The 27,790-nt window shown below is 51.3% G+C and overlaps 1 protein-coding gene across 3 annotated transcripts in view; it reads right to left on the reverse strand.

Annotated features, from left to right (window-relative positions):
- Positions 1-5,821: 5,821 nt before the first annotated feature.
- The window catches only part of KLHL29 (kelch like family member 29), a 179,782-nt gene continuing 157,813 nt past the window's right edge, over positions 5,822-27,790 (reverse strand). For all 3 annotated transcript variants that reach the window (XM_023619440.2, XM_070235855.1, XM_070235856.1), the window contains 8 exons: positions 21,120-21,322; positions 19,519-19,778; positions 16,777-16,975; positions 16,451-16,633; positions 16,064-16,244; positions 10,645-10,838; positions 10,115-10,259; positions 5,822-7,995 (listed from right to left, as the gene is read on the reverse strand). In XM_023619440.2, the coding sequence (XP_023475208.1) occupies positions 7,812-7,995; positions 10,115-10,259; positions 10,645-10,838; positions 16,064-16,244; positions 16,451-16,633; positions 16,777-16,975; positions 19,519-19,778; positions 21,120-21,322 (1,549 nt within the window). In that variant the 3' untranslated portion in view covers positions 5,822-7,811. The remainder of the gene's footprint in view (positions 7,996-10,114; positions 10,260-10,644; positions 10,839-16,063; positions 16,245-16,450; positions 16,634-16,776; positions 16,976-19,518; positions 19,779-21,119; positions 21,323-27,790) is intronic.

Genomic DNA, 27,790 nt, shown 5'->3' on the forward strand with positions numbered 1-27,790 from the left:
TAACATCTGTGCCCATCTTCCTCTACTTTATATGTGGGACGCCTGCCACAGCATGGCTTGCCAAGCGGTGCCATGTCCGCACCCGGGATCTGAGGTAGCAAACCCCGGGCCGCCGAAGCAGACTGTGCGAACTTAACCGCTGCATCACCAGCCCAGCCCTGCTAGAGTCCTTTTAGAACTTAGAAAATTGCAGTGAAACATTTTGCTGTATTCAGAAAAAGGATTTTGTTGACTTCAAAGAGTACTGATCTTATTTCTTCTGTCATATAAAAATGTATCAATTTTTCTTAAGAAATATTTTTTGATTTTTAAATTAGAATTTGCTTCTGAATCTTTCACAGTATTACCTTTGCTTTCTGTTGTGCTGCTTTCGAAGATGAGGAGCAGAATGTATTGACCCCAGAATCTTAGGTGACTGTTTGAGCTTGTATCATAATTGGGAAGAGAAGAAAAGTTTTCTAGATTTGGGGAGAGGGTGCAATTTGTGGCCAAATAAGTTTGGAAAATGCGACCTCGTGCATCCACTTTAGTAAAATTGGAAAGAATGTCAGTCTGTTTTTGACTCTAAGAAGTTCTGTAGTAAAGAAATCTGTTTAACTTTGTTAAACACAGCATTTCCCAAATTTAATCTCAAAACCTTGTATACGAGTGTTGATAGCATTATTATTATTATTATTATTATTATTATTATTATTATTGAGGAAAATTAGCCCTGAGCTAACATCTGCCGCCGATCCTCCTCTTTTTGCTGTGGAAGACTGGCCCTGAGCTAACATCCGTGCCCATCTTCCTCTACTTTATATGTGGGACACCTACCACAGTATGGCTTTTGCCAAGTGGCGCCATGTCTGCACCTGAGATCCGAACTGGCGAACCCCGGGCCGCTGAGAAGCGGAATGTGTGAACTTAACTGCTGCGCCACCGGGCCGGCCCCTATAGCAACAGCATTCTTAATGGTTAAAGTGTGGAAGCAACCCAGATGTCCATCAACTGAAGAATGGATAAACAAAATGTATCCATTTATATATATATTCATTTAATATATCTGTTCAATGGAATATTATTTGGCCATAAAAAGGAATGAAGTACTGATAGATGCTACAACATGGGTGAATCTTGAGAACACTATGCTAAGTGAAAAATGCCAGAAACAAAAGATCACATATTGTATGATTCTGTTTATATGAAATGTTCATAATAGGCAAATCTATAGAAAGAGAAAGTGGATTGATTAGTGGTTGCCATGCATTGGGGCTGGAGGAAATAGAGAGTGACTACTAATGGGCACGGGTTTGTTTTTGGGATGATGAAAACATTCTGCAGTTAGATATTCGGGATGGTTGCTCAATTCTGTGAATATACTAAACATCACCGAGTTGTACACTTTAAAGGAATGAATTTCATCATATGTGAATTACATGTTAATAAAGCTGTTATTTTAAAAATAACCATAAAAAAGGCTCTTGCAACACCTAAGGCAAGAAGTGACAAGGGCTTAAAATAAGGCAGTGGCAAGAGAGAGGTACTAGAGGCTGTAGGGGGTGAACTGAAGAGCCTCAAAGTTCCCAGGGCCGGAACCCTAAAGAGTCAGGGCTGATGGGTCCTGTGGTGCACAGGCTTGCACCAGCAGTGGCTAGCTTCATCAAGAATGAAGGCATTCCGCACACGCACTATATAAAAACCCTTTAACGGGGACTATCACCGCCTCAGTCATCTGTAGACAACAGGGACGGCTAACGCGGTACACAAAATTATGACTCCAAGACTAAGGCTTGCTGTTAAACTTTTCCTAACTCAAAAGATGTTTCATGCTGCCAATAGAGTTTGAGTAATCTGGCTGTCGAGGTGCCCTGTGGGGGAAGATAAGAAGACATGGCCCTTGTCTGCAGAGAACATAGTCTTACTGACTTAGAATAATCCACTCAAAGGCTGTCCTCACCTTTCGTGAGGACATTCAAGTGACCTGCCAAATGTTACATAGAGGGCAACAGAGCACGTGGATTGTCAATTTAGGAAAGTGAACACAGATTTTTAGATTGTCTAATTTTTGCCATCTCGTGGAAAAGGCAGACTTCGTGGAGCTGAGTCCTCATTTTAGTCAGCTCCATGACCCAGGTAGGAAAACACTTTAACCTTCCGCCTCTTCAGGTGCTAAGGTCACGATATGCCCTCTGGGGCCAAGGATGGTGCAGCCAGTGAAAATGCTGTTCCCCTTTCCTTTGCTCTCCCAGGCGAGGAGTCATTGTCGGCAATGAACTCAAGAGTTCGTTGCAGAGAGAAGGCTCAAAGGAGGGGTTTCAAGTGAGGCACCAGTGGATAGTCTGATAGCTTACGTCAGTGGACTCTTTCCTTCTCCCACACTCAAGTTTCCTGTGTAAAGCCAACGCCCTGAGTGGAGGAAGCCAGTGTGTTTCTGAGACTCTTACCAGGCATTTAAAAGATTGCTTTGAAAGAGGACTGTGTCTAACACCGAGCTGAAGGTCTATCATATTCACAGAATTCTGTTTCCATAGTACAGGTTCCTGAGGTAGCTTTAGGAGGAGGAAGGAGCCCTAGTCTTGGAATCATAAGAGCTATGCAACTCCAGGCAGCCTTGGAGAGGCCGTGCGATGCAGCACAGGCTCTCTGGAGACTGAGCTGGATTTGAACGCTGACGTGCCTTAGACCGTCTCTCTGCTTCATGTCTGGAACCTGTGGTCTCACCTGTGCAGCAAGGATGACCATCCTCTGCAGGGTTGTTCCGAGGAGTCAATGCAATAACATATGGAGAACGCCTGGGGCGTGGCGTAACCACTACTGCACAAGTCACTGAACTTTTCCAAGGTTGTTTTCTCTTCAAGAGTGAAGATGATGCCCTACGCCTTTTAGGGTAGTTGAGAGGATAAAGTGAGATACTGTATGGAATTGTGTTATGTAAATATATCATTGAGGTTTAATTAGAGAAGACCTTCACAAGGCTCTCTGTAACCCACTCCAGAGTTTTAGCATTAATACGTGTATCCTTGTGTTGCACTAGAATTTTTCCTTCTTTATTATTGTCCTCTTCATCTTGCTTGCCTTCCAAGGACACAGAGGTTATCGACGTTCATTTCTTTCATGAAAGTCTTCATGCCTTGAAAGATATAATCCATTCACCCCTAGCCTTTAGGTTTAAAAAAAAACAATCTTGATTATTACTGGCAATCTATTTTCTTATTTGTAATTCTTTGTTACTTTATTCTGAACCCTTTCTAACTTCTCCATCACTTATGGTGCCCCAAATAGGAAATGATCTTTGGGAATTTCTCAGACTAAAATATAGGGGAAAGATTACTTCCTGTTCCTCATTCCCCATTTAAAAAAATGTGTCTTGGGGCTGGCCCCATGGTGCAGTGGTTAAGTTTGGTGTGTTCCGCTTTGGCGGCCCACGTTCCTGAGTTTGGATCCTGGGCACAGACCTACACCACTTGTCAACCATGCTGTGGCAGCCACCCACATAGAAAATGGAGGACGACTGGCATAGATGTTAGCTCGGGGTTAATATTCATCCCCCCAAAAATAAAAATAAAAATAAAAAAATAAAAAATATATATCTTTATTATAAAAGTAATGTTATCACTTTATATACATTTTGGAGAAGAGTGAAGGAAAATTTTCCACAAGTCTGTCAGTACAATTAGTAGTTTATGACTGCACATCTGGTCATTATTATATACATATTTTACATATCTTTATATGTATAGCTTATATTTCATTATATACATATCCTACATAACCACAATTATATACATATATGAATCTTGCTTTTTCCCCTCTTATAATGTTTTCTATATCACTGTATGTCTTTAGTACCTATCTCGTAGATGTGTGAGGATTCAGTGCTTTAAGAGTTTAGCATGGTGTCTGGCATATAGTTAGTGCCAATAAACGAGAGCTAGTTGTTTTTCTATGACTTTTTCCATAGTTTGCATGATTTCCTGGTGGATGCCCAGAAGTGGATTCACTGGGTCAGGTGCTCTTTAGGCTCTTGATACATGGCACCTGCCACCTTGCTTTCTAAAAGCCAGTGCAGTTTACAAAGCCCTTGGCACTACTCAGGAGTGTCACTGCTTCTCATCAGCACTGGAAGTCCACCCTTCCCCTTTGTTTTTAGGTTTGGGAAGCTAATTTAGTAGGTCAAAGATGCTACCTCATTATTTCAAGTTTCATTATTTAATAACTCAATGTTGAACTTTCTGGTTGTATGTTTACTAGCAGTGTTTCCTCTTTGTAGGGTCTGCTTATGACCTATTTAATAGTTGGAATCACTTAACATTTTCTTATTGATTTACGTGAACTCCTTAATAAAGATATTAAGCCTTTGTCATACATATGGCAAATATTTTCCTGTTTTATTTTGGCTGTGAGTTTTAAAATTTTTAATTAATACACACACACACACACACACACACTATGATCCATCTGTTTGTGGCTGTCACAATGAACTTTCTCACCATCTGTGCCAGGTGTGATGGTAACAAGAGAGACTCCCTCAGTGGTTACATGGGTTCCTACTGTAGTGGGCACACATGTCTTTTATGGTAAAATGTAATTTGTTTACCACCCCAGAGTTAAGTCTAAAGTCCACAAGGCTCAGATTCTTAGACCCAGAGAACATGTTTCTGTGACAGGGAAGGAGCTAGCAACATGTGGCTTGGTTTTTATAACAGTTTATAACTTCAGCTCTTCGTGATTGCAATCTTCTAGACATTCTCCCTCCTTTCCCTGGAACTGGTGTTTCTGGAGATAGCATTGCAGATATTTATTTGGCAAGTGTGCGGTCCACTCATCATAAGGCCTCAGCCAAGTTCTCTGAAGAACTCCCACTCCCACCTACCCCGACCCAGCTTCTTCAGATTTTTTCTTTCAAGGAGACGCTAGGTCTTGGTGAGATTTGGGGATTAAGGGCTGTGGGGCTCTTCACATGGATGAAATGCTGGTAAATCAACCTTTTCCTACCAATTTGTTAAATCTAAATTTCTTTCCCTGCCAGAGAGTGAGCGATCCTGTCTGGCGTTCTGTATTTTCAGCCTGGGAAGCCTTGCGTGGGCGTCCTTAGCAGAGCACAGTTGATCTGTATGACAGAGCACAGCCTCAGGTGTGACTGAAGACAGGAGGCCGCCCGGCCTGGATTTTAGGATAGAAATCACACCTTGTCGTTCCTCCTGGAGGAAGTGTGTTGTGTCTCTTCTCTGATAAGGCTGATAAGTTGGAGTTACTATGTGGCTTTGGCACAGTCCCTAAAAAGCGGTCTTAGGCACAGGCGTTAGACCAGTGGGAAGCTAACTGAAGCTGTCAGTTGCACAAGTGTAAGAAGAAGAGCGCTTACAACCGAAGGAAGATCTTCAGGGTTAATTCCAGAGTGTTTGTAAGTCTCTTTCAACTTTGACCTTTAATTGCCCTTTATTCTTGGTTTCCTTTTCAGCTTTATACCTCCGTTTTAGGAGTCCTGTGCTTTTTTTTTTTTTTTTGCTAAGGAAGATTTTCCCTGAGCTAACATCCACTGCGAATTTGTTTTGTATGTGAGCTGCCACCACAGCATGGCCACTGACAGATGAGGGGTGTAGGTCTGCACCTGGGAACTGAGCCCAGGCCCCTGAAGCAGAGTGTGCTGAACGTAACCACTAGGCCATCAGGGCTGGCCCAGTCCTATCCTTTCTAATCATCGAGATCTGCATTCAAGTCTACAATAGAGCCCAGTCAGCGGATGTGTGGGAGGACGAGCAGGCCTACACTGGGGTTTCTCATTGCTGTGGCAAGGACGGCTTTGGTGGCACACAAAGACATTCCATTGGCTTCTGAGTCTAGATCTATAAATATATTTATTATAATATAACAAGAACTTAACAATAAACATATACTATGTACAATACCATTACAGAGAACCCTGTTTTATATCATTCACAGAAATAGCCAGTTTTGCTCCAGTGTGATAGATGAGGAGAGGAACGGAATTTCACTGTCATCTGTGTTGAGTCTTGCTGACCACTAACACCTCCTTTGGAGGCAGACGCACACCAACGCTAACATTAGCCCTGCCCCAGGCAGTTAGAAATTTGTGCTCCAGTCCTTGGGTTCACACTTGCACCCTGTTTGACATAAATACTTTAAATGACATACAATGTATGTAGTTTTGTGCTTATTACTTTTTAAAAGAATAAATAATATTAAAAACTGCATAACGAAGCTCGGTATCCTGTCCAAGTGGGAGCCGCACTTGTAGTGCCAGAAGTTGATGCCCGACACGAGAATTGGAATTTTGTGTCATCAAATCCTGAAAGATGGAAAGTGGGTCCTGTCCTTTTCTCCTGATAAATGGGGTTTTTTTTCGTGAAATGACGGCAAGTTGACTTCCCAGATATAAAAATGTGTATTTGGTACTAACTTCAACTAAACAGCGCAGTGGCGGCGGCATTTTTCTTGCCCTGGAATGGAAACTGATCACCGCGTGAGGTTTGAGGGTCTGAGGACTAGCAGGAAGGCCTTTCTCTTTTGAGCCACGATGTGACCTCCCTCCTGGCTTCCCTTTCGCAGGTTAATATGCTACAAGAAGAGTGATTCTGCTCATGCCCCTCAGGCCTTGGCTGTCATGGCTCGTCTAAGAAGGCCGTCCCCATCCTGAGAGCTCTTGTGGCAGGTGCCTGAATATATAGCTATAAATATCAAAAATAGTCTCCTGTGCTTTGTAGACATTCATTCTCCCTCCCTCCCTCCTTCCCTCCCCACCCGGCCTGGGTCCTCAGCGTTACCTCATGGAGGGAGCTGGACAGGTGTCACGAGCCAGAACTGGTTTCCTGCTAGAACAGCCTTTCTTTGACAATGACTCCATGAGGCACAGCTTTTATGGGGCTGTCTGGGAGTTACTTTTTCTAAAAATAAAACGGGGACATCTACCCCGCCAGGAGAGATCCTCTATTCTGCACATAGAAAAATCAGAGCAAATGCCCCACTCTGGCACTGCCTACAAAGAGCTTTGGGGATTCCTGCATTATCCCTCTCGTGGCCGCCTCCTTTCCTTACTTAAAAATAGCCTTTCGTTTATCAAGAAAATGCCTTGGAAATCTAAATAATTCATATTGGATAAGAGAAAGCTAGCACAATCACCTTGTCCTTCTCCAGCAAAAATCTGGTAGGAAAACCTGCGAAGGACAGACAGCTCTCCCAGCTGTGCTACGCGGCCCCCGCAGCACCCCTCCAGCCACATCTGGCTCTGCGCGAGCGCGGGTGGCTGGACTTCTCTTCGGCCCCGCGGGGACCAGCAGCCTCCTAGGCCTTGCGCCACACAGTATTGTCCCTTGTTTTCTCTTGGCCACTGAAAGTGTAGATTGGTTAAAAACAAAAGTAGGAATCAAAGTGATAAGGACACTTTGATTTTATTCCAAGAGAGCCTGATGCCTAATATTGTCATAGGATAACTGATCTGTGGTTGTTTAGGGATCAAGCTTGCTCTGCAGGAAGGAAAAAACAGCTTCTCTTTCCCAGTTGAAAAATATGTGAAACTCTATTGCACCGGGCAGAGTGAGCGCCTCCGTTCAGAGCAAGAGCAGGAGCCCAAGACCCAGCTCGCTCGAGTGGTCGTGGTTCCTGCTGCTCGGAGCGCTATGCCCCCGTTTTCCCCCAAAGGCGAGGATGATTTCTACATTCAATGTAGAGAGTATTCGAAATGTTTAGCGCAGTGGGTTCCTTGATTGTGTCTGTCACCCTCTTATTGGTGTTGCTGAAAATTGATCATTGTGAGTAGCATTTGCCTCGCCAGACTTGTCCACAGTCTCGTCGTGGGCCTTCTGCTGATGTCAGCCGCTTTGAATATATTTCTTTATCACAACACAGCCGTGTCTGAACACAGGGCAGGGCATGTGGGGTAGGAGAGTCCATGTGTTGGTTGCAGGCTCATAGGCTTCCATGTTGCCCAGGGCAGGCCCCTCACTGCTAACGATGCCTCCAGTTGCATATATCTTGCCATCGAGCACCACGGCACTGTCAGGAAAAGTGGGAAGAGAATTAGCCCTTTAACTTCCTCCTTGGACTGGGGATAGAGTCTCAAGATCCTGTCTTGTTGCAGGCTGGCTCTCCCCTTTTGCAAAAGTCCTATGGGATCTCACTGCTCTTCTTTTCCCTCTGGTCCAAGCTGATATGAGAAAAATGCCTTTCCTCCAAGGCCAGTCAGGACACCATGCTATATATACTACTTTCCAAGCTGTGGGTGGCACTTACATGTACTGGGCATCCCAGGACCTGCCGGACCTACTAAAGATGGCTGGGAGATGAGCAGCCTCTGTGTATAGGGGCTCAGCTCAGTTCAGCATCTCTAGTGAGCATCTTTTTGGTGTTGCCCATACAGAGCCTTCCTACCACTGAAATCAAGTTGGGAACACGACTTACTAGAATGATAGCAGACAAGATAAGAGGAGCTAAGTCATAACTGAGCACTGGCCACTTGACTGGGAATTTCACCCTTGCCAGGATGCTTTGAGACAGAGCTTCCTGCTGTGACTCCTTCACACATGTGACCTGATGCTACTGCCCGCCCATGACTACAAGGGCCTGGCATGCTCTTTTCAGGGTTAGCACAGCGGCCCGGGACACCTTCCCTATGGGACACTCATTGCTTGGTCCTGTGGTCTCAGTGAGCTCTTCCTGTCCTGAGAGCTCCGCATCCTGCTCCTGTCTGCACTTACTCCCTTAACACATTTCAGCTACCCCATCACACAGGTGCTAGATCCACGTTTCTAGTCTTGATTTCTCCCTCATTTCAGATAATGGCTATTTCTTCTTGGCTATCCCTTGAAATTGAACAGATACCCTTTCAAAGGCTCCACCATTTCTGAAATTCTGAACCTCAAGCAGAAGATGTCAGTGTAGACTTCTTATGAGACACTGAAGGTCCAGCCTTCTCTCTTATAACCATCTGGGCCCCTCATATTTCTCCCTTTGTGGCGTATCTTTTCCCTGCTTCTCTTACAAGACCCAGCTTAACTCTCCCCTCACGCGTAAGTCTTCCCATACCCACTTTTAGTCTCAGATGAGGTGTGGGAGTCCTCCCCACAGTGATGTTCAAACTCCAGTTGTCGTCTTTATCAGTGGACAGTGTAGTCAGAGTTGCCCTGCCCCCTGCCCCCATTTAGAGTACGTGACATGAAAGCAAAGCTCGAAAAGTGTGGAATCTTCTTGCCAACAAGGAACTTAGTTTCTAATCCAACTGCCTGTTTCACAGATAAAACTTCCCCAGAGAGAGGAAGTGCCTTGCCCAAGGTCATGTGACATGTTAGTAGTAGGTTACAGTGTTTCTAACGATGCCACACTAACAGTGGGCACTCAATAAGTGCTTCATGCTATTCACATACTGAGGATTTGGTGATTACCTCTGCACTGGCACAAGATGTCTCCAGGAAGGATCTGCTCTGGAAATGCTGAAAATGGGGTCTGGGGGCTCCTTTGTGTTCCTTGTTCCTCTTAGTCCAGGAAAGGATGGGGCTACAAGAGTGGGGTCTGTGCCTCCCTGCCCAGCGTGTTAATTTTTCTGGCCCAAAGGGCCAGGCAGACTGGGAACCAAGCCACACACTGACCTCCACCTCTCTCTTCCTTGCAGGCTGGTTCCTGTGTCTTTGCCCAGTCAGCTTCGAGACTCCAGGGCAGCTGTGCTTGTGCCCCTGGCTGGGTCCAGCTCCCAAGGGCTGTCAGAGCTTTCCCCGAGAAGCCACTTGCCTCATGTAGGGTATTGCACAGCTCTGCCTGGTGCTGTCTCCTGTCTGTATGGAGCAGGTGGTCCTGGGGGACAGCTGACCTCACAGCACCACCCTCACCTCTCCCTGAGAGAAGGTGTGGCCTCGAAGGTCCTGCAGGTGGTGCCTATAGAAAGCCCTTCATTTCTGGCTTTGAGATGGGTCATCTGGAGCCACAGGGCTGGGCTTCTGGGCCAGGGGATACCCTTGGGCGCTTCCCACTCTGCCCTGGCACTAGTACCCATACCTGCACCGTGTGGGGTGGGCATGCTGCTCTGGGCCTGGGAATTGCTTTGGTCATCGAATGGGAGCCAATCACTGTGCTCAGACCCCACTTGTTGTCTTTCCCTCCCGAGTTACTGCAGCCCTCTCACCTGCAGAACTGGCGAGAGTGATTCATATTCGGGCCTGCCTTAATGTTCCCTTTCTCCGGGTCGTAGATGGTAGTGGCTCTGGCATAAGCGCCACCCAGGATGAACACAAAGCCATTGAGGGTGACGGCAGGAGCGTACTTGTTGTCTGTGGGGAGAGCAGGGCAGGCAGTTCAGGGCATCTCTGTCTTTTTGGCCTTCCCTCCCTTCTTGAAATTCCCAGCAGGCCCACCAGAGGAAGGGAGGTGAAAAGACCTCCAATGTCAATGGTTAGCCTGAGGACAAGGCCTGGGTCCCCGAGGTACCTGGTGCAAAGATCAGCTTGCCTTGTGTCCGGGTAGTGGGATCCGCAGCTGCACCTGAGCTGGGGGGTCACCCCCCCCCCCCCACCGACCACACACACACATCTGGACTTGGGTCTGTAGAACCATTGGGTTTCGCCGGCCCTCTGGGCTTAGGATATGGAGATGGAATAAAACAATGAGGTGGGGATGCTGCACTGGCCCTGGGCTGAGGAGACAGCTGGTTCTCACCAATCATTGGGGACTCGATGAAGCTCCATGTGTTGGTCTGTGGAACGTAAGACTGGAGGACACCTGCAGCTCGGCCAGCCTCATTCACGCCACCAAACACATAGATCTTGCCACCACACACTGTGGCTGCTGCAGAGTGCACTGCCTTGGGCAGAGGGGCCACTGCCTCCCATTGGTTGGTGATGGTGTCATACCTGTTGTGAGAAGAGAAAGAGAGCCCAGGGTCAAAGACGGGCCTCATGCAGGCCGGGGGCCTCACCCAAGGCAGCAGGCCTTCGGGGAGCATCACCATCTGTTCCTGCCCCTGGCAGCCAGAGACTACACAGCTGGGGAACTTGGGATGAGTCACTCATGGCCACCTAGGATCTGGCCCGATATAGCCCTCTCAGCCTTCCTCCTGAACCTTAGTGGGCCTCTTTTCTGGTCACAACCTCTATGCAGATTCTTGTCTCCATGTCTTTGCTCAGATAGACCTCCCCAGCTTCTGGGCCCTTTTGGCCCTCTCTATCCACCTCAACCCTACCCTTTCATTCAGCAGTCCTGCACTGAGCATCTCCTATATACCCAGGCTCTGGGCTGGAAACTGGGGAAACAGTGGTTTGGACCAAGGACAAGAGTGTGAGGAAGTGGGAAGAGAAGGAGAGGTGAACTGATAGAGTTCAGTCATTAATTGAAGTCGCAGTTAAGGGAGATACAGTTGCCTACGATGGCTCAAGGTCTCTGGCTTGGGAAACTGGACTGAGGGGCACAACTCACAGGACAGGGAATGGAGGTTGGCGGAGGATGACAATTTCAGTTTCATTCATGGGGGTTTAAAGTATCTGTGGGTAACAACTGGGGGTGTGCAGTAGGCAGCTGGATATATGGGTCTGGATTCAATCTTCAGCTTAGGGATCACTGGCACCTAGATGGGAACTGAAGATGAAGGGGTTCACAAGGGAGAGTGTGTAGGTGAGAATGAGGCTGAGGACACATTCCGGGGAAATGCTGGCCTTTACGAGGGGAGCTGAGAGGAGTCCTGAGAGGAGTGTCAGTGCTACAGAAGGCAAAGCTCCATACACGGAGGATGTGATGAGAGGTCAAGCAGTCTCAGACAGGTCACTGGTGGTCTTGTCAAGGGCACTCTACATGGAATGGGAGGTACAGAACTATTTGTATGTCAAGGAGTGAAGGGGAAGTTAGGCAGTGGAGATGGCTGGTGGAGACTTCTCTTGAATAAAACTTAGCTGGGAAGAGAAGCAGAGAAGGTGGGACCTAGAAAGGACTATGGAGCTGAGAGAGGATTTTTTTCAGTGGTATGCTGATAGATGTTTAAAAACCAGCTCTCCAGGGGAAAAAGGCCTGGTATGTAGCATTTGCTGATTTCTGTGATGTAAATCCTCTCACCATGGCTGATTTCAAGCTACCAATGGGATATCACTGGGTGTGGAGTAGGGAAGAGATGCACAGTGGCACACCATTATACAGAATCTCCACCACATCCAGATCAGTAGACACGTATCACCTCCAGAGCAAAGAGAGCAGTAAAATAAAGTAAAAAACTAGGTAGTGATAAGTTCTGAGTATCAATTATCTTTATCTTTAATATAACTTAAGTCTAAGTTTATATGATTTAATTTTTAATAATACCTGTAACTAACAACTGGCTTGCGGAGCTCCTGGAAACTTAACAGTTGGCTCTCATGAGCCAGCATGAACCAGCTCCAATACTTCACGGGTTTTGTTTTAATTTTAGGGGGAAAGGTTTAATTGTGTTACATGCTGATAGGAAGGAGCTCAACTGGATAAGGAAAGATTAAATATATATGAAAGGGAGGGGAGAGCTGATGATGGGAGGCTCCTGATGGGTGGATGCAAACTAGATCCAGAGTGGAGGGGAAGCAGTGTCCATTTGGCCATGAAAGAGGAAAGCAAGGATGGCATGAGTGTAAGTACATATGCAGGAATGATGGCAGGAAGATGAGAGGGTTCTTGATTGATGGCTCCATCTTCTCTGCGAAGCAAGGGTCAGAGTTGGCGAAAGTATTAGTGTTTATGGAGCAAGAGCCTTTTAAGAGTGAGGTGAAGACGAGAAGCAAGTGCTCTTGAAGTGGGAGAAATTACTGAGAAGGGAAACACAGAAAGACGCCCTGCAGCATTAAGGACCAAGAGGAGGTTGGAGGAGTCAATTTATAGTGGGGCCAGTCTACAAGATGGTGGGATTTTCTCCACCAGCATTCAGCCCCCAGGGGTAGGTGTGGAGAATATAAAGAGTTGGACTGAACAGGATTGAACCAATCTCCTGGATGTGTGGTGCAGGATAAAGTGGCAAAGTAAGAGGATGGAGAAAGTGATGGAACCTGAGTTCCTGACGAGACAGGGAAGAAAGTGGGAACAGGAAGCAGCTGACGGGAAGAGTAGAACTGGGATTAAGTAGACTGGCCGAGGAGCTGGGATCTTTGTGGTCCTTCCTCCTGGGGTAGCTTGGATCTCAGCTCTCAGCATCTCTGTCAGTTGTCCCATGAGGGCTGCCCTCACAAGCACTCACTCTGGACCTTGCATCCAGTGGCCCATCTACCGCTCAACCACATTGTTCGCCGCTCTGTCGTTTGTTCTGGCCCCAAGGCGTAGCCTCTGCTGTGGGCCTGCTGCACCACCACACCTTTCCTGGGAAGCACACGGGGTCCACTTTTTCCTGTGAGTCTGCTTGGGGCACGAGCCATAACATGGGACAGCTCAGTGACCCAGGACGATGGCCCCTCTTAGCTGGTGTGACCCTGGCTCCGAGACGGGGATGAGGGGATGGCTGTGAGACATCCAGCTCTGTGCTTGTGAAGACTCAGGATTTGAGAAGAGGCTGAAGTATCCTAAAGAGCAGCAGGGGCTGATTCAATTAAGCCCCAGACGAATGATATGTGGCTAATAGGCAATGGAGTTAGTGTCTTTTTGGACAGTGTCAGAAGTTCAGATATCTGTTTTTTAAGCTAATATGGCAGAGATCCAAAGAGCTCCTGCAGAAGGAGCTGGGAGACAGTGGAAGATTATGTGGCTGTTCATCTTCAGGCTTTGGATATAATGGCACATTCCACCAAATGTGAATTTCCCGAGAGCTTGTTATTCCAGGTGGCTGATTGCCAAGCCACAAGCCCTCAGTCAGCTCAATCTGTCAGCTTCCTGCTTGAGAAGGATATGCTAATGACATGCAAATGACCCTGCAGAGTGAGCCCCTCCGCTATCATTTATCCAGTAACCACAGCTACTGCAATATATTGCTATAAAGTATTAGACCCAGTTATTTATATAATGATATAATACAGGTTTGTCTATTGCACTGTTGTTTGAATCTATAATTATATAATCTTGCTCTATTCCTGTAATACAGTAATGTAATATAATTATAATGTACCATATATCTCATTCATTATCGATATAAGAGCAATTTGTACCATTAGTGCTTCCTGGGGAACAAAGCACCATCGCGTCTGTCCCCATTACCCTGACCTTCCTGTCACCCTGAATTCTCATCATTGCCACCATGTGGCCCAGAAACTGACTTGGCCAAAGGGGCTCCGGCTATGGTCCTTGGGAAGCAGTGGGCATCCTTTCCTCTCGTACCTTCCACCCCACTTACAAGGACACCACCCTGGGGTCTTCAAGTCTGTATTCTGTCCCCACAAGGACAGCTGACAGATCCCAGAGGGCTGAGGAAGGGTTCAGGGCACACTGTTGTCCTCCATCTATTGGGGTTCCCAGGGTGGTCTTGCCTCCACTGTGTCTGAGGTGATGTTTCACGGTGGAACGAAGGCCCAGCCCCCGAGGGAAGGCCAGTGCAGGCTGCTCGGGCCTTGGAGAATGGCTCTCGGGCCCAAGGGGGGCAGAGCTTGTCCCCCATTTTGGTGCATTTGATCCTTGAATAAATCCCTGTACTTATCAACAAGTGTAAGTTTGCAAAATGAGTAATCAGCATCTCAGGAGATTAAAAATAGCTGACAAAAAGCAAGACAAGATGACAGATCTAGCTCAGTTTACTCCTACATAAAAATGTTTCCTTTCTCATGTGTTTCATGTGGATGACAAACGGCTGGAAGCTGGTGTTCTGGGAAGGCTCGGGGCGCGATGGCCATGCAGTGGGTCCCCATGAAGGCTGGCAGCATCAGGGCTGACCCCGGTTCAGCAGCAGCATTAAGATCCTCACAATCACATGGGATTCCCCTTATCTTCAAATCAATATAGCAATTAAACGTTGTTACTGAGCCATCTCTGGGCTCCACGTGGGGGAGTTAAAAGCCCACAGTGAACATCCAGAGCCTGTCTCACTCTGGAACCATCTCCACCATAACATTTGTCAAGTGTCCAATTAGCCATCGAGGGAAAAATACAAATTGAGGGGTGTGTGGGGCTCCGCAGGCAAGAAGCTGTCACAAGGAAGGATGTGCTTTCTGCGGCAGCTGAGGACGCAGGCAGGCTGCTGGGCCAGGGTGCGGGACGAATGTGGGACAAGGGCTCCAGGGACCTCAGCCGTGACCTCCTGGGTTGGAACTTGGGGCCAACTCAGCCTAATGTGTCACTCTCTGGGGCACCAGTTTCTCCAGAAGCACTGAAGCCTCCCGCATTTTGCTGCTGACTCATGAAGCTTCCTGAGCTCTTTCTGCAGCTTCTCCCATGTCTGCTCTGTGCAAGAACCATCTCCTCCGCTCAAAGGGAAGACGAGTATTTCCACCCAGAGAAGGGCCCAGCTCCAGCCTACGCCCAACTTGCCCACGCCTGATCCCTACACTATGAGCAGCCAGTTTTGAAGGGCCTCAGTGAGGAAGCCAGCCTGAGACTTCCAGCAGAGGGCAGGCTTACACTCATGGTTCTCGGGCCCACTGGCTCATATTCTCTTCTGGAGAATTCTAGAGAGTTGGCCAGACCTGTGTGCAGTGACTTTTCCCTGTGTTACAAGCAGATTTCCTGGGACACGTGAGATGGAGGGAAGAAGAGAGCTTCCTGGTATGTAACCCCCAGCTTGGCAGGGACATGGAGGCATAGCCACTGCCACAGCACACATTTGGGCCATTGGTTCCAACTTTGCCCTGCATCCCAGTAAGTCTCTGGGCTGGTGCTTCCAGTTCCATTAAGTTCCCTAACTGCCGGGTCAGCCCAGCCAAGCCCATCCTGTGCCTTTCCATAATTGGGTCTTGTGCCTCCAGCCTGTCTGAGCCCTGAATGGGACAAGAGTGCCCCATCGCAGTGACTAGGCAGCTGTTATCCTTTCTGTTTCTACCTCGCCATCCCCAGTCCTCCCCTTTTGCAGTTTGAAGAGCCTGGGACTATCGCCTTATGAATGTCCAGTCTCTAGTTGGTCTCTATTGGGTGGGTGTTGGGGAGGAGGAGCGATGTGTTTTTAGCTTTTGGTAAATGACAGAGGATGCCCCTGTCATGACTGTGGCCTCATTACCTCTCCACGTGGTCCACGTTGCCTGCCACGCCAAGTCCCCCGAGGGTATAAATCTTCCCATCGTAGACAAGGCTATTGTGCCGACAGCGGGGGACCGTCATTCTGGAGACGAGGTTCCAGTTATCGAGCAGGGACATGTAGCACCAGACATCGGCCAGCGTCACCCCTGATTCCATCCCACCTGTAGGCAGTATGGGAGGTCCAGAGAGCAGGCAGGGAGTGAGGAAGGGCCCATGGCCGGGCAGGCCCAGCCCCAGGGTCAGGGGGAGAAGGCTTCACCTGCAGAGTAGGCACTTCTGGGCCTTGGCCTTCCTTAGCCCTGGGGTGGGGAGCAGCCCCCTTGGGAAGTCCATGCCCGATCCCCAACCCAGCCCTGAGGGACCTCACCTGAGAGGTAGATGTTGTCCCCGGCACTCACTACACTGAAGAACTCGCGGTCATAGAAAGGCAGTGAGGCCAGGGGGTACCACTTGTTGTTCTGCGGGTTCCAGCAGGTGACGGCCACCAGCGAGCGCTGGGTCATCCCCACCATCTGACGGCCCCCAACCAAAACGATGACCTCAGCCACACCTGCAGGGACATGGATGGGCACCCCTGGGATACACACCGACCCTGCCAGCCTCTGTGCCTGGTGCCTCTCTGAGAGACCACCCAAGGATGGGCTCACCCCACGGCACCTGCCTTTGGGGGATTCCGGGCATGTCCCTCAATACCTGCTGAGAGACGGGGCCGGGTTCGGGGCGTCTGCATCTCCTGGCGGGCGTGAGGCAGCATGTGGTAGCGTTTGGCCTCGTTGACCAGGTCTCGACATGCTTCTGATGACTTGATCAGCTCCTCATTGTCCACCACGTTGAGCAGGTAGCTGGGGTGGATGAAGGGGAGGCGGACCACCGCCAGGAGCTCGGCTGCATACTGCAGGATCAAGGAGACATGAGATCTTCTTAGTTATACAGATGGAGCCACCTCTTATGAGTTGCGATGAGAAGAAAAGAGAGGTGTGGTACTGTGCAAAATGGATAATTCTTGTCTGTGTCTGACTTGGGAGTGCAGACATTCTGCTCCCCCCAGCCTAGACAGAGATAGTGGGAACCCCCATCATCTAGAGACGAAGAGAGGAAGGAAGGGGGATGTCCGGCACGCTGCAGCTGATCTTGGGGTGGACCATCCATGTGTCTCTCCAGCACCTCGTTCCTGCCTCCATTCAGCTCAGGGGCCTCTGCTTCACACCAGGCTGCAGGGGGAATGAAACGAGGATCCTGATCCTCAAAGACTTGTGCCTGGGGCAGGAACTCAGGAACAGGTGGGAGGGCCCAGGAAAGCTGATGGTGATCATTAAGTTTGAAAGTCACAACTGTTGCAACCTGTGTCTCCCCAATGCCAAGAAACCCCTTTAGTAGTGTCCCGTTGCCTCAAAGTGGCACCTGGACCCCCTCGTCTGCACTGAAGGCTTTTCATGGACTGATTTGAATCCCTCCTGCTGTCTGGCAAACTCTTTGCTCATCCCTCTACTTTAGTTTCATCCAACAAATAATTGGTGACCTCTCTGCGCTATGCATTAAGCTCATTATTGAGGGTGCAAAGGCCAGTAAGACCCAGTGTCTGACTTCCAGGTGCACTAGTTTAATGGTGGGAGGAGTGGAGGATCCATTACATAAAAGGCACTAGAGGGGCCCAACGGAGGAGTCTGGTTAGAAGTTGTGGGGGCTGCAGAATAGGAGGCTCCCAGAGTAGACGACATCTGAGCTGGGTGTGGAAGGATCAGAGACTTCTCCAGGCCACAGGTGGAGAGGAGGGGGGACGTTCAAATCACATGCAGAGGCATCGAAGCGTGAAAGAGGATGGGGCATTTGGGGAATTCTACGGAGTTTATTCTCATTAGGGGGCGGTGTAGCAGACAGGGAGAAATGAGATGGGAGAGGTCAGTGGGGGCCAGCGCCTGACTGACCTCATGCCTTGCTTGCCAAGGACTGTGCAGTTTTTCCTGCAGAGTGTGTGGGGGAACTCATGAGGGGTTTTAAACAGAGAAATTACACAATCAAACGTGCTCTTTAGGAAGACCACTCAGGCTGCTGGGTGGGAATGAACTTGGAGAGAGGAAGACAGAAGGCAGGGGACCACCCAGGAGATGACTGCAGCAATCCTGGTGAAGTTAGGGAGCCTGAGTGGGGAGAGGGAGACGCTGACTCTCTTAGGAGGGAGTAAGGAGGCAGAAGTGACAGCAGTGTGTGGCCAAATGGAGGTGGAAGGTGTGGGAGGAATCTAGGTTTCTGTCTTGGGTGATGGGCAGGACTGAAATAAGGAGCACAAGAAGATGTACAGATTTGGGGTTTATGAATTAGAGGGGCTTGGGGGACATCTGGCCGGAGGTGTCCAGTAGACAATCAAAGAAAGAGGTCTGGGCTGGAGACCTAGATTTGGGAGTTGGAGTGGATTGTCTTCCTTCCTCAAAAATGCATCTTGCATTTCCCCACCTGATCAATCAGAGGTGGCTCGGTGGCTGGGCTCAGTGGCTGGGGCAGGGTGGAGAGCCATCTCTGCATCCTGCATCCACCACTGGATCCACCATCAATGCTACTGATCTCAGCAGCTGGCCCATCCCTCCCTCTCTTGTCCGTCCTCTTGCTCCACATGCAACAAAGTAGCCCTTGTCATCCGTCACTCAGCTGCCTCAGCCCATTTTGGCCTCTGGCCTCCCTGACTCTGTCCTCCCATTTGCTGCTCTCTGGGTGGACTCTGAGCTCTCCTGAGAGCTACCTGTGCGGCTGCACTAACTCCAGGGTCTCCTCACACGTGAGAACCAAGGCAGTTCGGTCCTGAGTGAGGCCATTGGTCAGTGCTTTCTGGCCTGGAGATCCTGCTGGGGCATGCTTGGTATCCTGTGACTCAGGTGTCCCAACTGGGGACCCTGCCGTCCTTTCTTTCTGCCCTAGATTGTGGCTCTGATTTCTCCAGCTGTCCCCTCCGAGGGACTCGCCCTCCCTCCTGTCATGCGTGCCGTAGTTTCCCATCTCTAGTGTGGTTTCCGTCTGATCCAGGTGCATTCCACCCTCTCCCTAACCAGAGCATGGATGGGGCTCCTCCTGGTGGGTCTGAGTTCACTTGAGCCCCAGGGCACCCTGGCTTAGGCACACACTTCTCCTTGCAAGGCTCTGGTGCTGTCTACCAGGCCCTGTGGCCTCTAGGTCAGCTCGGGTCTCCTTCAGGTGGGATGCCAGCCCTCGAGAATCCTCTGGTGGCTGATTTCTCATCTCTCATCCTTCCCTTCACCTCTCTGTTGCCCAGGGGCAGTTCCAGCCTCCGTGTGCCGGGGCCTACTGGCTCCCATACCATCCCACTGCTGGTCAGACAGGCAGTCCTGCCTTCTCTACCTTCCCTCATCCTTGCTCCATACGCCATCCCTGCACTGTGCCCCCGACGCCGGGAGTAGTCGGGGGCGGGAGGTGGGAAGGCCCTACCTGCGCACGGGATGCGGGGTCCTTCTTGATCCACTTGATGACAGTCTCGTATACTAGCTCCTCGGCCTTGGTGTTGAGGCTGTCATTGGAGATGTAGGCAATGAAGTCATCCTTAGCGATGCTGAGGATCTCCTCCTGGGCTGCCACCTCGGGGAAGATCTGCAGCGCAAAGGCCTTGGCCATGTGGTAGAGCTCGCTGCACTGCATGGCCTCGGCCATGGCCAGCACCCCCAGGCAGTTGCTGGCGGTCAGCTGCTTCTCTGGAAGCGAAAGCACAGGACCACTCACCGAAGGGCCCTGGAAGGAGTTGCCACCCATTCCCATCACCTGTCACTCTGGATCCCCCGTGAGCCCAGGTCCTTGTGACCTGCCTCCAGCATGCAGAGTGCCCACAAGCCCATTTCCTGTGTCCGTGGAGCTGTAGATCCATTTCCCAGGTTTTCCTCTGCCCTGTCTCATGCTGACTCTCCCAGGGTCCCCTCCTCTCCTATGGGTTCCAGCAGGAGGACCAAGGCTGTGATGTATAGAGTGTCAGTGCCAGGCTCGAAGCTTCTTCATTGCCTGTGAGTAAAGGAGGCTTGGGGGCAGGGGTCACACTGGAGCTGAGGTCAAGGGTCACATTAACGCTTACAGTGTCTTCCTTAATTGTGACAGGCATGTCTGGGGTCACAATCTCCTAATTTAGAGTCATTTGAGCAGTAGTACCCCTCACACCCCCCTCCCCCATCATCTCCCATGGGCCTCAGCCTCACCCAACATGACCTCTAGACTTGGGGTCAGTCTGGCCAGCTCTCCTGAGATCTGACTAATGGTTATTCCAGCGTAGATGTGTCTGGGTCCCAGGAGGCCCATACTTCTGTGAGCCCAACTCTGGAGCTGTGGTTCCTGACCCTTCTAGATTGCTCGGTTCCCCCAGGTCACATCTCAGACCCCTGGCTGTCCCTGCCTGACCTGCTCCCAACCCCAGATGCAGCCCCTGGTTCTCTCTCTCTGCACTCCACACCCAGGCCACGGGTTCTTTGTGACTCTCGTCTTTGCCCCTCCCTCTCTCTGCTCTCCCTGAAGCTGGGCAGCTCCTAACAGTAAAGTAAGCATGTTCTCGGAGTTGGGGGCCTGCTGGAGGCCCCCGACACTCAGACTCCATCCTGGGCACGGTCTGGGTATCCGAGGGACCGTTCACAAGTCTAGACCTGTGGGGACATCTGGTGTGGCCCAGGTATTACATAAATTAAAGGGGAAAAAAAGTCAGTGGCTCCTTTGTTCAGTGTTTAGAGAACAGGGCTGTGAGGCCGGGGCCCAGACTCCCTATGACTGGGCGAGACATACAGCCCTTGTGGCCCCACTTGTCCTCACAAAGCTGCCTGGGTCACAGTGTGGCCTCCCTGCCCTCAGAGAGTGCTGTAGAGGACCCTTCTTCCATGCCGGCGAGCAAAGCCTTTTGCGTAGTTACCCAGATTGTCATCTTAAACTGCTTCGGGAAAGCCAGCTCCATCCGAGGAGGTCTGGGCGTGCACACACAGCCCTCCTCTCCTTGCTGTGTGCAAATTTTTCGCACATCTGCACTGTTCCCTCCAGGTGACACAGACGCTCTCAGGACTCACCGAGGAAAGACACACAGACTTTGCAGAAGGTGTGGAACTGGAACTTGCTGGCCGCCTCCAGCAGGGTCTTGGCGTTGGCTGAGTCGATGACCAGGGAGCCGGTGTAGACGAACTCCAGGAGCAGCTCGAGGACGTCGGCCTGCAGGTTCGACAGGACGAGCTCCAGCTTCTCCCGGCCGCACTGGTTGCCGTCTTGCACGGACCTAGGCACAGAGACCAGAGTGTCCTTACCTGCCACCCCACGGCCACATCGCCGCCTCCTCACAGGGCTAGATCTCCCTGCACGCCTCAGTCACGCCCTTCCTTTTAGGACTCAAGGGACACAGCAATGACACACCTGAACCTAACCACCTTACATGGGATCTGAAAGAGAAGAGTCTGACCAGAGACGCCCAAAAGAACAGAAAACCCTGCTTATCACTACTCGGCATGTCCATGCAAAAAAAGATGCAAATCAAAAAGCATGAGCCGTGGATGGGGACGAGGACCAGGACTGGCCTCAAAGGGAAACAATACGGTTCAGCCCCGAGCTGGCCCCGGCGTCTCCGCCAAACAAGGCCAGCAGGTCCTGGGCTCCAGGGCCCATCTGCCTCAAGTGGAGGTTCTCCAACAGGACTGAGGCTCCCAATGGGCTGCGATCACAGCCAATCTGGAGACTTCCTTTGATCGCCCCAAAGACTGCAGGCCCCGTGCTGTCCCGGAACCCCGACCAACCCCACCTCTTTCCAAAAACATATTGTTTCCTTTTAGGCATGGAAAGGAAGCCCTTCATGACATTGCTTTGAAACTGAGGACGAGACAAGATAGACGGACAGAATGGTTAGAGCTGGGAGGAGGGGAAGCGGAACAACCAAGGACTTCCGCCACAGACAGCCAGCAGCCATGACCTGGGACCTGGCCCGGGGCGGGGCCCTCCTGCCACATGGAACACGGGGTCAGAGGTCAGAGTGGCCTGCGTGTAGAGTGTGCATCGGGCTTGTGAACTGGGGGGAGCGGGGGAGGGACACAAATATATAAATATGTTTATATCTGGTGTCTACAGAAATACAAAACCATTGCAAAGGCTCCTAAGGCCTGGCAGCCGCGCCCTAAAGCTGGACCTGGAAGGAAACAGATACGATGAAGCAAAAATAACACCGGTACAAAAGTGACCAGGAGGAAAACACCCAGAGTGTTAGGAGTAAGGAGGCAGGCTTCTCAGAGGCGATCAGCTTGGCACCCCGTCTTGGCCCACCTGACCGGTCTTGCTCCCCACACTGAGCCTGGTCCTGCCCCGGGCTGGGCTCAGCCACGTGGCTGGGAAATGGCTTCTGTATTCCCTCTACTCTTGAGGAGCCCTGGGGCCAAGACTCTTGTGACTTGTCCCTTAGGTGCACCTGTGGCTGGCAGTGGGGGTGTGGAGGTGTCCTGTAAGGGAGCAGGCTAGCCCCAGAGAGAGGGTGACTCCTGTGTGGGCAGGGAGCCCGGGCCCTGAGTGTCCCAGCTCTGCCACCGACAGGCAGACAGCTTTGGCCTCTCTGGCCCTCTGGCTCCTCTTCTGTAAAACAAGAGGATTGATCTGGATGAGGTCTAAAGTCCCACGGAGAGTTTACGTGACAGAGGCTGGAAAATGCCCTTCCCGGGAGACTCTTCTCTACATGACAGGTCCTGAAACACCATGGTTGGAACAGCATTCTCTCAGGTTAGGCATTGGCCTCCCAGGGCCTTTAAAACACAAATCCGACCAGGCAGCAGACAAGAGAGCTTCGATCCTGCTGCCTGGCAAGTGTGCAGGGCTCCCTTCCCAGGGTGCTATGCTGGGGCCCCAGCCAGGCCCGCAGGGGTGTTCTGCCTCCAAGCCCGGGGCAGGCCCAGGGAGCTGAGAGGGAAGGTGCTGGCTGAGTGGGGTCCAACCAGAGCCCTCGCAGCCCACAGACACACACAGTACATGTGATTTAAAGTGACCTAACACACCCAGTCCTCTGCTGTCGGGGTGGATTTCCACGCTTGGGTGGCTTTGTTAAGTATAAAAATAGTTTATTGTGTGATCACTTAAAATCACAGAAACTCCAAACACCCCAGGCCTCAGGGGCCATCTGGTCAACCTCTCACTCCATGCCTTTGCTGCCTCCACCTTTATGCCTCCACACCATTGTCTGGCCTTTCCTCCTCATGTCCCTCATGCTCTGTGGAGGTCACACTGGGCCACAGTCAGGGCAGGGCTGATGGGGCCAGCGTGGGGCTGCCTCAAAGCCCCAGTCCCTGCTGCCTCTGCCTCTGGCCAGCGCTCCTGTCTACCCACACGTCCTCAACAGAGGAGCTTAAACCCAGGGAGGAACTGAGGTGGAACTTCAGGATGCACACACACACACCCCCCCACACGCACACACACACATACACATGCATGCACACACTGAAACTCATGGGACGTGTAACCTTGAGAGCCATGGCATCAGCCAGTGAGGAGGGGTGTTGGGCAGATGGAGGGCCCGTGGGACCCACAGCCCTGAGTGGTGGGTCCAATGGGACCAACGTGGCTGCAGTGAGGGGAGAGGCTTGTCTTGCTCAGAGTCTGAGCCAGGAAGCGGGTCCTGGGGACGAGGTGGTTCCCCATGGCTGAAGAGGGGTTGCATGGAAGCACACATGATGTCTACCATCACAGGGGCTGTCCAGGGTTGGAGAAGACTGCTGTCCCTTTTATGCATGGCTGTGGCTCTGCTCCTCCAGGCCCCCTGTGGGGTTCCCCCGTGGAGAGGAAGGAGCCATTGGGCAAAGGATCTTCAAGGAATGGCTGGAGGCCCCTGGGGCCAGATGCCAGATGCTAGGAGCTGAAGGACCATTCCACTTGGCTACAGAGGATATTGGGGAACATGATGGGGGCTTTGCCAGGCAGCTGAGTTTAGGGTCTGCAGGAGGCAAGGCCTGACTGCAAGGCCTTGTGCAGCTCACCTGCACCCGCACGTTTCTTGTCCACACAGGCATTTGTGTGGCCCAGACAGCTGTGGGGCTGAGGGAAGCCAGTGGTTACACTGTTCCTTCCCATCAGACTGTGTTGGGACTGGAGCTCGGTGCTGCTTGGGCCTCTTCTCTCTGAGAGGGACCCCCTGGGAGGCATCGCCCCTGAAAGGTGGCCCTGGTCCCTGATGGAGAGCTGTGCCCTCCACAGATGACCATTCTGTCCTTGTCGTAAGCTGGTTCTTGGTGGTCTGAGCATCCTGTTTCACTCAGCCTCATGGAGTATGTGGGGCAATTTGCTGGGCAATCAAGGTCATGATATGACCTTGGAGGGAGGTGGAGCAGGGCAGGAAGTGGCAGCTTGTCAGGTTGGGGCTATGAACCTGATACTTGGGAGGGGGACCATGGGAGGGAGGGGCAGGCTGGTGCTGCCTAGCCCACACAGGGCTCACGGGTTCTGTCAGAACACTAACACTTCGTGGGGTCACCTTCTCCCAAGAGGGAGTGTGACCTGGGGAGAGCCCAGGACATGGGGCACAGCTTCTGCTTGGTAAGCCTGGGTCTGTGGATGTGCCAGGAATGCCTAGTCCCCAATATTAGAATGCCTGAGATCCCAGCGTTAGCAATTCACTCCGTTGGGATAAGACCTGCCCTTTCCAGACTTCAGGACGGAGTCTCTCATTCTACTCCTCACACACCTCAGTGGTCACATTTTCACTTTGCAAGTTGGATCTGGAATAATGGGAGGGAACCATGGGGCAGCAGTGGGTAGGGGACACTCAGGGAGCAGGTGGTGAACGTGGCTGGTACCCTGTTCTGCTCAGGAGGATGGCCCCGCCCTCCCGATATGATTCCTACCCTGCCCCATGCATAGGAGCTGGGACCTGTCATCAGCTCTGAGGCACAAACACTGGCAGGCACAGGTCTCACTGGGTCCTGGGGACTTTAGAACCTCAGGCAGGTCCTGATGCACCCATGGTGACTTGGTGATGGGTCTGGCTCACATCATTATGTCAGCATCGGAGATGTGTGACTTTCCTTTTGTCATTGGGTCTTCTAGCCACACCTGTCTCTTCTACCAGAAAGGGGGCAGATGGCCACCCACAAAGGTGCAGCCTCACAGGGAAGGAAGGGAAAGGCGTACGGCTTGACTGTTAAAGTCGACTGGGCTCCCCTCCATCCAGACCCTGTGCCGCTCAATCAGGCAGGTCCTTCGCTCTTCCCCTGGAGAGGCGGACGGAGGGAGAAGCCCAGAGCCTATACCTGGGGCTTGTGAAAATCACCTTGGACAAATCAATTTGTCCATGTATTTTCATTCAATCTGGAAAGAGAATATAGTTCCTGTGTGTTGTTGGCTCCAACAGGCTTCATAAGACAGGATTTTGGCTGGAAGGTGGAATGCCACATCTCTGTCCCCTTGGGTGTGATGAGGGGCAGCTCTCCTCTGGGGCTGGGCATCTTCCACACCCAGACTGGGGAGTGTGTTCAGAAGTGCTGGCGGCGGGGCGCACCTCTGCTCTCACTAAGGAGGAACAGTCAGTCCCCTGTCCCCTCTGGTGGGGCCTGCAGCCCACCCGGCCAGTGAGTGCAGCCACTGCTCCCTGTGGTCCCAACCATCCCTGAGAGAGGCTCAGACCCCAGGGCATAAGTGAAGGGACTTCTCCTCTATGGGTCCAAAAAGGCAGTCCAGTGCAGATCTAGGTCCTGCTCACCAGGGTTAAGGAGTGACTCTGGACTTGGGAGGCTGCAACCCCAGGACCCCAGTAGGTCTGGTCTGCTCCAAATGTCCTTCTTCCTTCCTGGGGCTGAGCCCACTGTCCTTTCCTCCACTCCACCCTGCTGGGTTTCCCCCTCCAGCCTGGCCAATTCTCAGTCTCCCTTCAAAACCCATGCCAGGTGCCATGTCCTCCAAGTGACGCCCCTCCCTGACTCTGAGCCTCCATTTCTGCACTCAGCCAGCTTTCCCATCCATACCACTTCACAGCTTCTCCCCCATCAGACTATGGGCTCACCAAGTGGCCCACACTGGGGTTGAGCCTGGGTGCTAGGACAGTGTCCCCAGTGGGGCTGGAACAGCGAACATGTCACTCACCCCAGGCTGGAAGTGGGAAGGAGCCCAGCCTGAGCCTCCAGGCCTGGGGGTCCTGGGATGGGAGAGGGTGGGTACCTGCCCCTGCCCTCAGGAAGCTAAGGACCAGGACACTGTGTCTCACAGATGGTCCTTATTGCCTCTGCTTACGTTAGCGTGGCCACCCGAGAGGGAAACCCCTGCTTTGGGTTCAGGGAACAGGGCCACATGTCTCCTGCGGGGCCATTCCGGCTGCTGTACGTTAGGCCTCCAGGGTCACGGACTCCAAGAGACTGAAATGACATGGTAAGTAACAACATTAGCTGCTCCCTGATCACTAAGAATGGGAAAGTTTCGAGGATTTTACATGGCCAGAAAGGAAACGATTTCCTATAGAGATTCTGATTTTCTCTCTACAGAAGGAATTTGTTTGCTGTTATTGGCAGATGTGTGCCTGTGCTTAGCATGAGGGAAGTAAGGTTTAAAATGGCTGCAAGTTAGCATTGTGATCTTCAATCGCAGGGGCACCTCTGGACTCTGCTTCGGCTTCCCCTCCTCCCTGAGTGACCCTCCTGCAGCTGAAGACCCAGCTCTGTCTCCCCAGACCCCAGACCTCTCTGGGTTCAGATCCTCCATCCATTTGGCTGCCTCCTAGGCATCTCTACTTGAATGTCCTTCAGGCTGCTAAAACTTGACAAGCCAAATGCTCAATTCATCATCTTCCCCCAGCTCTCCCTGGACGCTGGTCTGAGGACCTGCCTTCCTCTCTGTGACCTCACCCTTCTCATGTCCTGGTGCTTGTCCTTGAGAAGCCTTTCCAGGGCTGGCCTGCCCATTCCCTTAGCGTCACCCTGGGATGTCAGAGCTGGAAGGAAACCTGGATGTCATTTGAACCAACCTCCTGTTTTACAGATGAGAAAAGCCGAGGCCTGAGAGAGAAGATGTGACTTGCCTGGGGTCATAGGACAAGTGGCAGAGTCAGGTGTAGAACCCAGATCTCCTAGCTCCCAAGGGAGTACCCTCTCTCCTCCAGTGACTGCCTCTTAGCCCCAGCACTCCTTCTTTCCAGTTAGGGTCTCTGAGGCACATCCTACAGTTCTCCCATCATCAGGTGGGAATCCTCTCCCCACTGCTCCTGATGGCCCCCCACACCCTCAAGACCAAGCCCAGGGCCTTAGCCCAGGCATCAGGGCCTGCCTGCCCATCCCGCCTCAGCTCACACCCATCTCTGGGAAGGCCATCTCCCCGTCTCTACTGCTTATGACTGTCTCTGTCCCCAGTTTTTCATTCCAGGCAAGCCATTCTTTCCCTGGAACATTCTAGAACATTCCTTGCATTCAAGGTAAGCTATCCCTTGCCTAGAGTATTCTTCCTCCTTCTTTTTGGCCTGTCCAAGAAGGCTTCACTACTTTGGGTTCCCACCTAGCGGTATCCTCTTCTCTGTTGTGTCCAAGAGTCTGGTCTTACATGCAAGGTCTCTGAAGACAGTCAAAGGGCTCCTGTGCTCCTCTTGCCCACATCTTTCTAGCCCAGGGCTGGGCCATTGCTCAGTATCAACCTGCCCCTGCATCCTGCCCACTCTGTGCTCTCCAGCTGGTCTGGAGGAGGGACCAAGGCCCTAGGATGCCACATCTGCAATCTAGCAGCCAGGTGCCAGTCACTGCCAGTT

Source organism: Equus caballus, chromosome 15 (genome assembly GCF_041296265.1).
Source record: "Equus caballus isolate H_3958 breed thoroughbred chromosome 15, TB-T2T, whole genome shotgun sequence".
NCBI classification, from domain to species: domain Eukaryota; kingdom Metazoa; phylum Chordata; class Mammalia; order Perissodactyla; family Equidae; genus Equus; species Equus caballus.